Raw genomic sequence first — 15,917 nt, 5'->3', positions numbered from 1 at the left:
TTATAAATGTCCCCTATCTTAAAGATACTTGAACACCAAGAATGACAAAATATATAAATAAGACAATAAAACGGTTTTCTATTATTAAGACCATAACTGGATGCTTGCTGCTTACAACGCACTGGACTTTGTGTTTCAATGGGGAAACCTGACTCTTTCTATGGGTGTAGTGTTGCAGTATGTAAATATGATTTTTGAGATTTCAAACCCATCACTATTTCTATCTCATCCAAAAGACTCACAGAAAAGTAAAGTAAATTGAGTCAAATTTAGAAGACAGGCAGTATATTTACAAATAACAGTGTAGAAACCACCACGCTTGAATTTTCATATAAATTATGTTTATTTCATTTAGACTATTTGGTTGTCTGATGTGTCTGGTCAAAAGTACATTGATATATTTGATGAAATATAATCAAACATCTAGAGCACATGTTGACTTCAACCAATCAAGCCAGTCCCTGAGGACGTAATCGTCAAGGTGGTTCATTATCAGCAAGTTTGTGAGAGATGTATTTGGATCCAGCATTCGTAAAGGATTTAAAGCTGACTCATTTTTGACAAATATAAAAAATATATTTTTATTGATACTTTTTCTTTCCATTGCTTCTGCTGAAAATAATTGTCTGTTCGATTCAATGGTTGAAAATGGTTTCCATAGCAATGGTCTATTATTCAAAGCAGAGTTATTTCTGCTATACAGAAATAACAGAAGGCTAAATTCGACAAAGCCGTGCAATCAAATAAATGTATCAAAAGTTACCATTTTACATTAAGGGTACAATAATTAACCATGAAATAACATTCGTTAATATAGATATATGCATTAACTAACAGTTAAATTCATATTCATTAATCGTGTTCATGTTCTTCACAGAGAAACACACCAAAATCCCTGGCCTCCTACACATTACACAAGGGAACTGCAAATCAGGACTGTATTGAAGCAACGATTAATGGATAATTAATCTATTAATCGCACAGCCTCCTAGGGCTGTTTGACATGACCATGTATGTCGGGAGACAAATAAAAAGTGTTTTAATCTATATTACTCTCTGTTGTTCTTTTCGTTAATTAACTTTACGGATATGTGAAGCTTGTTCTGTACAGTCGTTGATTTGAATGATTGTGTCTGAGAGAGGGTTGGGCTTCTTAGTATAAAGATACGGTGTATGTGGATGTGTGGGGCTCCATTTGAGTAGCGCCATATTCTGATGTTCATTTCCGTGTGGGGGTTTAATTTAGTATAATATATATATATATAAACGGTGTGTGGCGCCTTTCAAGTCAAGTTAAGTTCATTTATTGTCAAATGCACAACTCTACAGGCAAAGCAGTCATAGCTGGCAATGAAATTGTTATGTCCCAAGTTCTCCTTAACAATACTAAATAGAAAAAGAATAGAATAAGATAAGAGTAAAAAGAGTAACAAAGAACAAAATAGTTTAATTAAAGCTAGAATATGTACAGTATATACATATACATATACACACATGTTTACATATACACACACATACACACACACACATATATATATATATATATATATATATATATATACACACATATATGTATGTGCAAACTTGATCTTTGACACGCAATATAACAATAACAGTAAGTGTCAATAAAGTGTCTCAGTCAGCTTATGTAGTGCAGTGTGCAGTAGTAGTAGTAGTTATTGTGTGTGTGTGTGTGTGTGTGTGTGTGTGTGTGTGTGTGTGTGTGTGTGTGTGTGTGTGTGTGTGTGTGTGTGTGTGTGTGTGTGTGTGTGTGTGTGTGGTGTGGGGGGGGGGGGGGGGGGGGGGGGGGGGGGAGGGGCAGGATCTTAGGGTTAACAGTTCAAAAGACTTGTGGTGCTCGGAAAGAAGCTGTTCTTGAGCCTGGTGGTTTGTTCCGATACCGTCTGCCTGACGGTAGCAGAGTGAACAGCTTCTGGCTAGGGTGGCTCTGGTCCCTGAGAAAAGTCTGTGATTTTCTCCAGCATCTCCGAGTGTAGAGGTCCTGTATAGATGGCAGATCAGACCTGGTGATGTGTTGTGCAGTTTTCACAACCCTCTGCAAAGTTTTGGGGTCGTGGCGATTGCAGTTCCCATACCAGGTGGTGATGCAGCCAGTCAGGATACTCTTGATGGTGCATCTGTAAAATTTGCAGAGGGTATCCTGGATACCCTGGAGTCCATACCGAACCTCCTCAGTCTGCGGAGGAAGAAGAGCCGTTGTCTCGCTGCCTTCACAATAATGTCGGTGTTGTGTGACCAGGACAGGTCCTCAACATCACTCATTATAATGCTCATACACGATAGAAAAAATGTATCACTAAGTTGCCATGGGTCGCAACACGCCTCCCTCCTTCCTAGAATGCATTCATTTTTTAATCGCAATTCCACTAGTGTTCGAATTCCAGCTGACACAGTGGGTTTACTTACAAAATAACCATGGACCAGTGGACGAGCCGAGTTGCACCAAGTACTTGTATATTGGAAATGTGTCAGAGATTTCTGAAACTTGAAACAGTGTTTTTATATTTTATATTGATAATATACTTATTCGGTTTACTGGCTTGGGTACTTCAGATTTTCATAAACATATGTTTATGTGTGCACTATTGGAGATTTCTGAAGCATGAAACAGTGTTTTTTACTTTAATTATTTATTTAGCTTTTGATATGATGAAAGTTCTCCTCAACATCAATTCCAAATAAATGGACAAAGGAGAAAGGTAAAGGGAAAGTTAATTTGTATTTAGTTGATAACAGAAAATGTACTATTTTGTGATATATATCGTTATCAATATATGAAATATCCCATATCGTGGCAGAAGATTTTTCCATATAGCACTGCCCTAGGATCCCCAAGCCATTTAACATACTTCCCATTAGATTAAACATAAGTGCATTTGTTTGGGCCAGTGTAATTAAAGAAGACAAGGGTATCAATATTTAGTTTAAGAAATAGTTTTTTGGTTCATGGTTTCCCAGTATGAATTATTATCTCATCTTGTCTCTAAAATGTACAGTAAACCTTCTACATGGCACACATTTTGAATCATGTATACATGATTCCAAATACACAATTAATGACTCTACATATAATATTTAAGTGAACGTTTATTTCATAGCACCCATTTCTGAGTCGTGCTTATCTGTACAGTTCTTTTTTCATGAGTGTCATTCATCTCAACTGAGTTGGTGAAATGTTGATGAATGGCCCATTGTTATTCAATAGTATAAATTAATCATTGAATCTACCAACAAAAAAAGAGGCTTTGGAATAATATTTTATTTCCGCTTACAATTCACAATAAACAAGTCATATTTTATGACATGTCTTACTAAATGTACAATGATTCAAAACGACTTATTCAGCTGCTTCCTTTCCCTGGGGTAAACGGAAAAACAGAAAAAAAAGTAAATTAATCATTAAACCAACCGTATATATTTTTTGCATTTCATTTATTTAAGTGAACGGGCTTATACAGTGATGAACTCACCTTGCCGCCATCACGGGTCTTGGACCTCAGCTTGTTGACCTGAGTCTCAGCGATGTCAGCACGTTCCTCAGCCTCCTCCAGCTCATGTTGAACCTTCCTGAACTTGGACAGGTAAGAGTTGGACTGCTCCTCCTGTAGGAACATTACGATTTTGTTTAAATAAGTGCAAAATGTATGCAATAACTTTATTTTGTTATGTCATTTCTACTTACCGCTTCCTCAGCCTGCCTCTTGTAAGCCTTCACCTTTAGCTGCAGCTTATCAACAAGATCTTGGAGTCTGGCACCATTCTTCTTATCCTCCTCAGTCTGAAGTGATGTAAATGTTTATGCCCCAGATTCTTGACTGTAATCTTTTCTGATATACATTGATTTAAATATTTTTTTCAATATAAGCTGCCATACCTGGTAGGTGAGTTCCTTCACCCTCCTCTCATATTTGCGGACACCCTTAACAGCATCTACTCCACGTCTCTGTTCACCTTCAACCTCTGTTTCCAATTCACGCACCTTAGGTAATCAAATATATTAAATTAATATAATTTTATTATGCATCGTTTACTGTATATACATCCATAAGGGACATTATCTTACCCTGGACTCCAGTTTCTGAAGCTGCTTCTTGCCACCCTTCATGGCAAGGTTCTCTGCCTCATCCAGGCGGTGCTGCAGGTCTTTCACTGTGACCTCCAGGTTCTTCTTCATCCTCTCCAGGTGAGAACTAGTATCCTGCTCTTTCTTCAGTTCCTCAGCCATCATGGCAGCCTAATAAAAAATACAATGTATTTATAAGAGTAACATGAATGTCAAATTCAACAAATTAACAAATAATAGCAAACCTACATCAGTGATGGCCTTCTTGGCCTTCTCTTCAGCATTCCTGGCCTCCTGGACGGTGTCGTCCACCTCACCCTGGACTTGCACTAGGTCAGTCTCCAGCTTCTTCTTTGTGTTCAGAAGACTTGTATTCTAAAATGAATATCAATGTTTGCAAGCAGCTAATTTTGGGAAACATTTCTTGGAAGAATAGAATGTTCTTGTTGTTTTACCTGAGAGTGCAGAAGTCCAACACGCTCGCTTGCATCAATCAGCTCTTGCTCAGCTACTTTGCGGCCTCTCTCTGTCTGTTCCAGAGCTGCTCTCAGCTCCTCTATTTCAGCCACCATGAGACCGTTCCTACGGTCCACCATGGCAGCCTGCTCCTTCAGGTCTTCACCTCCTCTGATAGCATCATCAAGATGCAGTTGGGCATCCTAAAATGAACATGAAAACCCAACAGAAGAGGTCACAACATGATATAAAAGCAGCTATATTTTATATTTGCCGAATAGTTTTTTATTTTACCTTCAGTTGTCCCTGAACATTCCTCAGCTGCTTCTGTGCCTCAGCAGCCTGGCGATTGGCATGACTCAGCTGTATCTCCATCTCATTCAGGTCCCCTTCCATCTTCTTCTTGATTCTCAGGGCATCATTCCTGCTCCGGACTTCAGAGTCCAGCGTGCTCTGCATGGAGTCAGTGATCCTCAGGCTGTTCCTCTTGATCTGCTCCATCTCCTCATCCTTTTCAGCCAGCTTCCTGTCAACCTCACCCTTAATCTGGTTGAGCTCCAGCTGGACACGCAGAATCTTGGATTCCTCATGCTCCAGAGTACCCTTAATTATAAAACAATGTTAGAATATTTAATTGAAAGGACATATTCTACTTCTCAATAAAAATCTATAGCTGTATTAGTAAATGATCATCACCTCAGCTTCCTCAAGAGCTGTCTGGATCTCACACTTCTCAGTCTCCATCTGTTTCTTGGACTTCTCCAGCTCATGGATGCTCTTTCCAGTCTCACCAATTTGTTCAGTCAGGTCAGAAATCTCCTCTGTGGAGAGGGTTAAAGATACATATTGTTATCATTCCTTTCAATCTATATATGTAGTAATCTTACTACATATATTTAACCTGTCTTGTTGGAAAAAAAGGTCTGGTGTGAATACAAACCATCGAACTCTGGTGCGGACCAACAGCCGGTCCGAGACCCATCCGGAGAGGTGGTCTCGGTTCGCTTCCAAACTAACCCTGGTTCAGTTCGCTTGAGATGTGAAAGCGATCACGCTCGGTCCGACCCAGTTCTAAAAAAAATATGCCTTTTTGGACGCAACAGGCTCCCATTGCTGCTTGTTTATTTATATTGTTTGATTAGCGCGGTAAATTCAACGATCAATGTCACGTTATCAAATCGGCATCACGTTATCAGACCCGTTTAAAATGAGTCGTGGCTCAAAATGGAGCGAAGAGATGAAATTTATTTTGGATATTTGGGCAGACACCTACATAAAAGATATGTTGGAGAACACTTACATCGAAAAATCGATGTTGTGCCAAACGCCTCTGATGCTCAAAAAGTACTGCAAATGTTTGTAACTGTAGGGGCAGCATGCTGAATCTCCATAATCTCCAGTTTGTTTGCTCTGTTTTCTTTGTTTACTGTTTCTTTATGCGTTAACTCGCCCCCCGACCGTCTTGTCCAATGATTGAACGATCTATGCACACAGACAAATTCTCGGACTCTCCAAAATTGCAATGTGAAAAAGAACCGCACCAAAATATAAACATTGCGTTTTGGTGAGATCAAAGTAAGGACATTTGTGTGAATACGCCTTTAGAAAACGTTGATGCCAATATGAACAGTTTAACTCACGTTGGAGGTTCTTGTTTTCACGCTTCAGGGTCTCCAGCTGATCCAGAGCTTCTTCATAGGAGTTCTTCATCTTGAAAAGCTCAGTGCTGAGAGAACGAGCCTCTTTCTGTGTTCCTTCGAGCTCTGCCTGGCCCTCCTCATATTTCTGCTTCCAGTCAGCCAAAACCTGCACAATATTATTGATAAAGTGGTACATGTTAATCACTTGAAGAATAATCAAAGGATAATACAATTTAAACGGCCATCTCAATGAATGACAACACACCTTGTCAAAGTTCCTCTGCTTCTTGTCTAGGTTGGCAGCCAGTCCGTTGGCCCTCTCCACATCAATCATGAGATCCTCCACCTCACCCTGGAGTCTCTGTTTGGTCTTCTCCAGTGAGGCACATTTTGAGTTCACTGCCTCAATCTGTTCCTCAGCCTCCTGAAGGCGCTGGGCAAGCTTTTTCCTGTTAAAGTATCACATGGTTTAATTTGTGGACATTCATCAAATAGAATGTGTACTTTAGATAAGATATTAAGTATTTGACCTACTTGGACTCCTCTAGCTCCTCAGTGCGCTGGATAGCATCAGTTTCATACTTGCTCCTCCACTGAGCCACCTCACCGTTGGCCTTGGACATTCCACGCTGTAGCTCAGCCTTGGCCTCCTGCTCCTCCTCAAACTGCTCCCTCAGAAGATCACAGTCATGGCGGGCTGATTGCACACCATGAGCAAGAGCATTCTTGGCCTGCAAAAGGTAATTGACTCATTTAACTCAGTTAACTCAGTTAAATATACAAAAAAGTAGAACCTGCAATGACATAATGGATCCATGGAAAAAAAATAAACAATTATTTTAATTATTTGAATGATTTCATACCTTGACTTCCTCCTCATTTTGCCTCTTCAGCTCCTCAATCTGTTGAGTATATGCCTGCTTGCCTCTGGTGAGCTGGGATACAAGACCCTCTTTCTCCTCAAGCTGACGACCAAATTCACCTAGGAGACGAAATAAATTGTTATCTATAAAATATAGCAATACCACATTATTCCATATACATGAATCAGGTTAGTCTGCATTTGTTTGAGATTAGTGTTAAGGTTATATTGGGTGATTGTTAGGGTTATTCAAAAATGCAGCATTGTTTTTAGTTAATTGTGAATACTTACCATTCTCTGTCAACAGCCTTGCTCTCTGAGCACTGATGTCATTTATCTGGCGACTGTTCTCATCACTCTTGGCCTTGATTTCACTCAGCTGGTCCTCCAGGGTACGGCACATCTTCTCCAGATTTCCCTGGTTATACAACGTTTTAGTTTTTGGCACTAGTGGTTGCGTATATTGGTAGATTATACAGTATTAATTATAACTATTTCGTTTTTTATTTGAAAAACATTTCACCTTGGCCTTAGCAACTGCTTCCATGTTGCTGGAGAGGTCATCAATCTCCATCTTGTACTCGCTCTTCTCCTTCTCAAGCTTCTGCTTGACACGCTGGAGGTTGTCAATCTGCTCTCCCAGCTCTGCTACACTGTCAGCCTGCTTCTTACGCAGAGCAGCAGCAGTGGCTTCATGCTGCAGGGTGGACTCCTCAAGGTCCCGACGCAGCTTCTGGAACTCAGCCTCACGCTTCTTGTTCATCTCAATCTGAGCAGAAGTGGCTCCACCAGCCTCCTCAAGCCTCTCACTGATCTCTTCAAGTTCTCTGGAGAGATCAGCTCTCTGCTTCTCAACCTTGGCACGAGCAGCACGCTCAGCCTCAATCTCTTCCTCCAGCTCTTCAATACGTGCCTAATGAGTAAGGAATGCATCAAATTTTGTACGAATGTAATATTATTTAAGGAACATTGATGTGGGATTGTCATATAAATTGCTTACTTGTAGCTCCTTGATTTTCTTCTGAAGCTGAGCACCGAGGGACTGCTCATCCTCAATCTTGCTAAGAAGTTGACTGGTCTCAAAGTCTTTTCTGATGATGAAACAATACAACACAACTTAATAATATAATCCTTGTATGAATCTTTCTAAAAATAAGCAGAATTTTGTTCAATCACATTACTTTTTGAGTTTCTCATCAGACTGCTGTTTGTCGTTCTCAAGATCCATTATGGATTCCTGAGCCAATTTCAGGTCACCCTCAAGCTTACGCTTGGCGCGCTCAAGGTCCATACGGAGCTTTTTCTCTTGCTCCAGAGAACCTTCAAGCTGCAATTAAAGAATACATATTATTAAATTGCATTTCAGATTTTCTATATGTTTTTTCTAATGTCATAAAAAATGTAACCTCACATCATCCACTTGTTGTTCAAGCTTGGTCTTGGCCTTGGTCAGAGTGTTGACTTTGTCTTCCTCTGCCTGCAGGTCATCAAGAGTCTGCTGATGTGCCTCTTGGAGGGCTTTCTTTTCCTTTGACAGCTTAGCAACACTCTCGTCTTGAGAGGCCATCTCCTCAGTTAGGTTCTTCACCTAAACAAAACAAAATAACATGTTATACTTGCTAATTTGTAATGTGGTAGCTTCTGTGGTTATTATTTTGTTCACGTGCTGACAATCTTGACAAACCTTGTTCTCAGTGGCATGCTTCTCCTTCTCCACTTTGGCCAAGGTGAGTTCCAGGTCATCAATGTCCCTTCTTGAGCTCAGAGCACTCATCCTCCAGTTTTCTCTTCTTGGCAGTCAGCTCAGCATTCATTTCCTCCTCATCCTCCAGCCTTTCAGTTGTCTCCTTGAGTCTGGCCTCCAGCTGGATCTTACTCTTGATGAGTCCCTCACACCTCTCTTCCGCATCATTCAGATTGTCCCCTTCCTGTTTACAATGTGTCGTCATATCAGTCATATCACATGTCATATCACATGTATCTCAATTTGTGTACTTGTTCACAGAAACAAATGTTTACTTACAGAGGCCACTTGCAGCGAAAGATCATTTTTCTCCTGCAGGAGGGAAACCATCTTCTCCTCAAGTTCCTTCTTCTTGGCCAGGGCAGTAGCCAGGTCTGTTTTCATCTTGTCATAGTTCTCCTTCATCTGAGAAAGCTCCTTCTCAGTTTCAGCAGTCTTCAGAAGAGGCTTGATCTTGTAGTAAACCTTCATCCATGGCCAGGTTTTGACATTCATGAATGAGCGGATGTTGTACTGAATAGTGTAAACAGCTTCCCTGTGGCAAAAAGTGCAGTACATTTAAAGCACAGTTATTGAATGACAAAATAGGCATACAGTATCTTCTTATGAATCAAAACATACCTTGTCTCAACCATCTTCACATACTCCTTCCTCATGAGGAAACCACGACACAGAGCCTGGATCATTCCGACCAAAGACGCCAGCTTCTCATCTCGCAACTCCTCAAGAGTACCCAGAAGACCAGCTTTGAAGAACACCTTAAGATAAGAAAAACATCTAGTCAGAGAGTAACTTTCAATCAAGTACATATATAATTTTTGACAACAATAAACAGACCTTGGTGTGTCCGAATTTGTACTCATCATGAGGCACATCAATGGAACCAAGCAGTTTCTCAGAAGCCTTCTTGTTGTCAATAAACTGTCCCTCAGGAATGACACTGGCATTCAGTACTTTGTATCTGTAGGAGTGCAATGTGAAGGGTTTAAAATAAAAGTTAATGTATAAAAGTTATATATATCTGAGGTTTTAATTAAAAAATTGTGACAATATAATCGTGCAGTCAATGAGGACAAACCTCTGCTTGAAGTCAGCATAGAGGATTCTGCTGGGGAAGCCCTTTCTGCAGATTCTGATGCCCTCCAGTACACCGTTACACCTCAGCTGGTGGATAACCAGGAAGTTCTCCATCATTCCTGTGAAATGTTACAGATTTCTGTCTTTCAAAAGATGACAATCATTTGACTATATCATACTCCAAAACAATCCCAATGTAGAGAGTATTTGAAATAATATTACCTGGGACTTTGGACTCATTTGGAATGAGACAACGCACAAAGTGAGGATGTGTGCTCCTCAATTGGTCATCAGCTTACCCAAATTCTCCTGTTAACGTGAGATATATATTTAATTTAAAGCAACTACAAATAAATATATTTCACTTATGAACTTCAGTTTTCCCCAAATGCTTACCCTGAACTGTGAAGACACAGTCTGCATGGAACCACCCTTCTTTTTGCCACCTTTTTTGGCGCCACCGCCAGCCTCTAAAATATCATGTGAACATGAAATTAGAGTAACTAAATAGTAAAGTAATATTTACAAAGTCTTAATACTTGAGACCTCAAATTGATATTCTACCTTCAGCAGAAACAGGTGGGTACAGGACAGGCAGCAGTTTGTTTGAGGATTTCTGGTAGAGCTGAATGACAGAATCGTTCAGGGGATCCTTGTTCTTGTCCAGCCAGCCCGCGACGTTGTAGGCCACGGTACCAGCATAATGCACCATGGCGAAATCAGCGTCAACCTTTCCCTTCCCCGGCTTGGGCTTCTCAAATGCTTTGTTTTTGCCAAGATGCTGTTCATACAGCTGTTCTTGAAGGAAGTGTCTGAGGCTTTGGGGAACATGCACTCCTCTTCAAGGATGGAGAAGATTCCCATTGGCTGTTTAGAAAGAAATATTATGGGACATTATTAGGGATGGGCACGAGTAGTAAATTCCAAACTCGAGTGATCGAAGGAATTCCTCGAGGATCAATCGAGTACTTGTTAAATCAAATCTATTTTTAGAATGCAACGCATCTGCAGCAGGAATAGGCCTGATGATGAACGGCAATATTACCAACCAAACATGTAATGCTTATTCTCCATCAAAACAGTCAGAGTTATCAGAGTATTCATTAATTATTTTTATTTTTTTAAACACATTTTCCTTACAAAAATAAATATGCGTCTCACAATTTAAGTCACGTCGAACCAAGGCCTGTAACAGTTTAAGAAAAACAAAAACGAAACAAGTAGCCTAACCATTGCAAATAATTTAAAGCTGCAAATAAAACGGCAGCAAATGGACTATGGAAATACTCAGCGTTGTGATCATTCTACACGCCCGGGATTACAGCTGCGTCTTGCGGCGGTGAAAATAGCCGACACACTTGGTTGCTGCGGGTCTGCTTTCCCGAACTCACCGTTATGTTTCAGGAGCATATGTTTGCCGCATAGTACTTTCTGGTAGCTCGATTTCGCTTGGCATATTTTACATTTCACCTTTTGATCTCCTATTTCTAAGTATGGATCTAAGTATTTCAATTCTTCGCTGCGTTTTGCTTTAACCGCCATCTCTTAACTTTTTGAATTCTGGCTTGCCTGCACACGGCACAGAACGTGCCATGGAAATGGATGCATTTAATTTTCTTTGTGCCCACGACATGCGTTAGTGGCGCCGACAGAAAATTTATACATTTGCTTCAGAAAACTTTTTTTGTGTGTGTATATGCAAACTCGAGTTTGCCTGTCCACCAACCGAGTTCATTTGTAACGAGGAGTACTTGAGTAATCGATTCCTCACACCCATCCCTAGACATTATGAAAAGATACTTTTGAATAACAGAAAATTGATGTTTTGTCATACAAGTCAAGTTTACCTTCTCAATAAGCTCAATGCAGGCAGCCAAGTCCATGCCGAAGTCAATGAACTCCCAGATGATGCCCTCCTTCTTGTACTCCTCTTGCTCAAGGACGAACATGTGGTGGTTGAAGAACTGTTGCAGTTTCTCATTGGTGAAGTTGATGCACAGCTGCTCCATACTGTTATACTGATAGAGAACATTAGCTTAGCGAATGTTCATCAACTGTGACACTGCTTTGCCTTTAAGTCAGCAAAACTATTATTATAAGAAATGCAATCTTACATCAAAGATCTCAAAACCAGCTATGTCCAGCACACCAATGTAGGATGATCTTGGCTGTTTGGTATCCAGCATCTGGTTGATACGGATGACCATCCACAAGAACATCCTCTCATAGATAGACTTGCCCAGGGCACTCACTGAGTTGTACACCTAGAGCAGGGTGGAAGATTAGATATAATTACAAATGACTACTATTGGATTTACTTCTTGATAATTATTCCTTGGTATTTCCATACCTGAGGTACTGTCTGTCCCTTAGTGACAAACTCATTTCCGACCTTAACTCTGGGGTAGCACAAACCCTTGAGCATGTCAGCAGAGTTGAGACCAAGCAGGTAGGAGATTTTGTCAGCCTCTAAATTGTTTATATGAAAGAAGAAATTAGGACAATTTTTAAAGAATTAGGGAATTTCTACACAGGGAATTTTCTGTACATTTTGTAAATACATCTATTTACAGCAAACCTATAATTTGAAAATGTCTGTTGGTTGTTTTAATGCATTTTCATCTCACCCTCATTGCCATCAGGCTCAGCCTGCTCCTCACGCTGCTTCTGCTTGAACTTCATGTTACCGTGGTGAAGCACAGCACCAGTAAACTTGTAGATGCCCATCTTCTCCTCATTAGTGAATCCCAAAATATCAATAGCAGCCTGTAGGTGAACAAAGTACGTAATTAAACAATTATCTCAGACGTTTATATAAAGGACAGACTTTAAATAGAGACGGAGAGTTGAGAAAATTTCAATGGGAATTAGCCTTGAATCTTCAGTACGATAAGCCCTCGGTTAGAAGTATGCGGCGCATATTAATATTCGACTGCTGCCGTACACTGACAGAGCAGAGTGCACTGAGTTCGGCCTGCGGTATTCTGAGTAGAGACAGCAAGCTGTAAGAATGACTTTAAGCCCTCCTAGTTTTTTGATCAGCCTTAAGTCCCAAGCCATTATTTCATCCCAGTCAGTCCCTGCTTGTTAAAAAGGCTACCTAAGGTAGTTGTAAACACTGACTCACATCAGTAGCATCCAGCTCCTCTTTGTCATCAATGCTGGCCACAGTGATCTGACCCTGACTGCACATGGGGAAGTCGTAGGGGTTGGTGGTGATGAGGGTCATTTCTGGAGAAAATAAATGGATAAAAGTATGGATATTGAAAGACTTAAATTTGTACTTGGAAAAACCAATCTTTAATTAAATTTGGTACTTCAAATACAGATTTAAATAAGTTAAAGGGAACCCTTTATAAACAATACATCTGGAAATGACTTATTTCTCTCCTGCACACCAATCTTACCAAACGGATCCTCAGGTTTTGTGTGGGTCATCCATCTGATAGAAGATGTGGTAGCTCTCTCGGCAGGAAGCTGGAAGTCACTCGGGAACTTCTCCAGCAGATTTATAAGGCCCATTCATGAATCAAAAACCTATTCCAACAATATTGAAAGTTTTATTCATTGGTGTTTGGGTACTAGATACTTAACAAGTCTCATGTCAAGCAACTGACAAGTTTACCGTTGCACGAAGGATTTGATGAATTACCCTGTTTATAAAAGTCTTATTCCCGTTTTGTCAAGATCAAAGTATAAATTGAGTATATTTTCATGCTAAGGCTTGTACCTTACGGAAAACGGGATGAGTTGTCCCCCAATTCTACAGTACCCCCGGCACCATCACTACCCGCCATCACCCGGCCTCCACAGGGCCACTTGGCGGAATACTTGGGCCTCCAATGAAAAGCCCTAGAGAAAGTTCAGTTTCTCCCTCAGTTCTCAGGGCATCCCTTCATCTCATGTGTGTTTCAAGTCTTATATTAATATATTTTTGAATATATTGTGCTGATTTTATATTTTTTAAAACATACCTGAATTTTTCCAGCGCCTTGGTCCTTCTTCTTGTCACTACTCACTGCGATAGTAGCAAAGTACTGGATGACACGCTTGGTGTTCACCGTCTTTCCAGCACCGGATTCTCCACTGGGTATGAAAAGAATGTATTTAACAATTTCAGATTCTTTGTAAGATATTTGGGAAATTCGATTTTTACTTCTGAGGTTAAATAATTTAACTGAACATCAAGAACGGATATAAACTTACGTGATCAAGACCGACTGATTCTGTCTATCTGCAAAATAAATTAATGAAAGGATTACATTTATTCAAACAATTCAACTCAAAATGATTTCACTTACGTCTACATCATTTGATATACATACCAGTAAGCATGTTCTGGATGGCATTGTCAGACACAGAGAAGATGTGGGGGGGAGCCTCCATACGCTTCTTGCCTCTGTACGCATTGACAACCTCCTGATCGTACACTGGGAGCCACTTGTAGGGGTTTACAGTGGCACAGAACAGCCCAGAGTAGGTCTGAAGGAAATCGTTCAGAGATGATCATTGATATGATTTGTGATATTGTTAAGTAATATTTAAATGTATTTAGTACGTGGAAAATCTTACGTAGATCATCCATGCTGCATAACGCTCTTTGAGGTTATACAACACAGAGGCTTCATTGAGATGGGTCATCATGGCCATGTCCTCAATTTTGTCGTACTTGGGAGGGTTCATGGGTGTAACATCATCCTCTTTGACTGTTCTCTCCTAAAACAGGCAAACAATAAAATGGTGAACTTTGAAACATGTGTCAAACAGTTTTCTACATGGCAGTAAATGAATTGAGCCTACCTCCTCTGTCTCCAACACTTTAACAGTGACTTTGCCACCCTCCTTCTTAATGATGGTACACTTCATGTACAGCTCTTTGGTATCAGTCACATATGCAGCACTCTTGGCATCAAATGGCTTACTTTGGGACTCAAGCCTCTCTTTTTCTGGCTTACGGAGGTAAATCGCAGCCTTGCCGTAATAGGCCATCTCTGCGTCCGTACTCATGGTCGCAGCTTACTGTTTGACAAAGACAGAAAATGTATTATAAAATGCTTTATAGTATGAAAATATGCTATTGTCCTCATTGTTCTCATAGAGATTGGTATGGCAGATATAATGTTACTCTTACCTTGTTCTTCTTCCAATGAGAAGTCTTCAAATTTAGCCCTGAAATTGAAAGACATGATATTTGTTTAATTGATTCTATTGTAGCACTTACTTCAATACAAATTGACATGACGCAGAAATGTTGTACAGATTTTGACAAGGAATAGTGTATTTGATTGTACTTGCAGATTTCATAGTCTTTCATAGTGCTGACATTCATGTGTCATCCAACATAATTTTTTTGCTGAAAGAATCTCTAAGCTATAAACAATTTCAAATGAGATTCAACTATGCATCCAATATTTGAACAGGTTACGTAACTCTGCATTACCCTCTAGCCTTAAGTGCTTCTACAACAGTGCTAATTCCTTGTGAATTGTCAAAAACACGCTAAAATACATTGTATACATACAGCTAAACGGCAATGATCACATTGAACAAATCACTTGATGTCAAAATGTTGTACCACTTTCTTTATTAAGAACAGTGATTACGTTGTTACTTCAGGTTCACAGAACTAAAACACTGGATGCATGCATTAGTCATCCAATAACATCTCTAAATTAAACGGTTTCATTCAGATTCTAACTAAGCATTAAAGTTTTGAAGGAAAGAGCTTTAGCATCACTAAGACTTACCACAAGTAGTTTCTTCCTCAACTGCCCCGCAAGCTGTTCATCCCTGGGTCTGGGTCCTCTTATATAGCAGACCACAGGTTAAGCACACGCTAAATATGGGCATGAAAGGAAAACCCTCTTATAGATTTAGTTTACAATTGCTTTTATTCGCTACAAACCATTGGGTTGTTTTTGCAGATAGCATATTAACTCATGCAATGAAGAACAATTTATACATTTATAGTGATAGTTTGATGTAAGATCAGTGTAATCAATATACAAATATAGTTCTGTAAACAGTTTGATGTATGCAGTTTATTTAGTGCAC

General features: G+C 39.9%; 1 protein-coding gene and 1 pseudogene across 1 annotated transcript; both read right to left on the bottom strand.

The window, feature by feature from the left end:
* Positions 1 to 3,343: 3,343 nt before the first annotated feature.
* Positions 3,344 to 13,320, bottom strand: LOC130403035 (myosin heavy chain, fast skeletal muscle-like; annotated as a pseudogene).
* A 329-nt stretch (positions 13,321 to 13,649) lies between these two features.
* On the bottom strand, positions 13,650 to 15,658 carry LOC130403631 (myosin-4-like). Its single transcript, XM_056608047.1, has 8 exons — positions 15,611 to 15,658; positions 14,995 to 15,032; positions 14,664 to 14,882; positions 14,436 to 14,579; positions 14,189 to 14,345; positions 14,070 to 14,097; positions 13,838 to 13,949; positions 13,650 to 13,715 (listed from the first exon to the last, which is right to left on the bottom strand). The coding sequence occupies exons 3-8, from the start codon at positions 14,868 to 14,870 to the stop codon at positions 13,650 to 13,652; spliced, it is 714 nt and encodes a 237-aa protein (XP_056464022.1). The 5' UTR covers positions 14,871 to 14,882; positions 14,995 to 15,032; positions 15,611 to 15,658.
* Between the last annotated feature and the right edge of the window lie 259 nt (positions 15,659 to 15,917).

This window comes from Gadus chalcogrammus, chromosome 14 (genome assembly GCF_026213295.1).
Source record: "Gadus chalcogrammus isolate NIFS_2021 chromosome 14, NIFS_Gcha_1.0, whole genome shotgun sequence".
Lineage (NCBI taxonomy): Eukaryota > Metazoa > Chordata > Actinopteri > Gadiformes > Gadidae > Gadus > Gadus chalcogrammus.
Note: the sequence above shows the minus strand (reverse complement) of the source record. Positions and strands in the feature narration are given on the sequence as shown.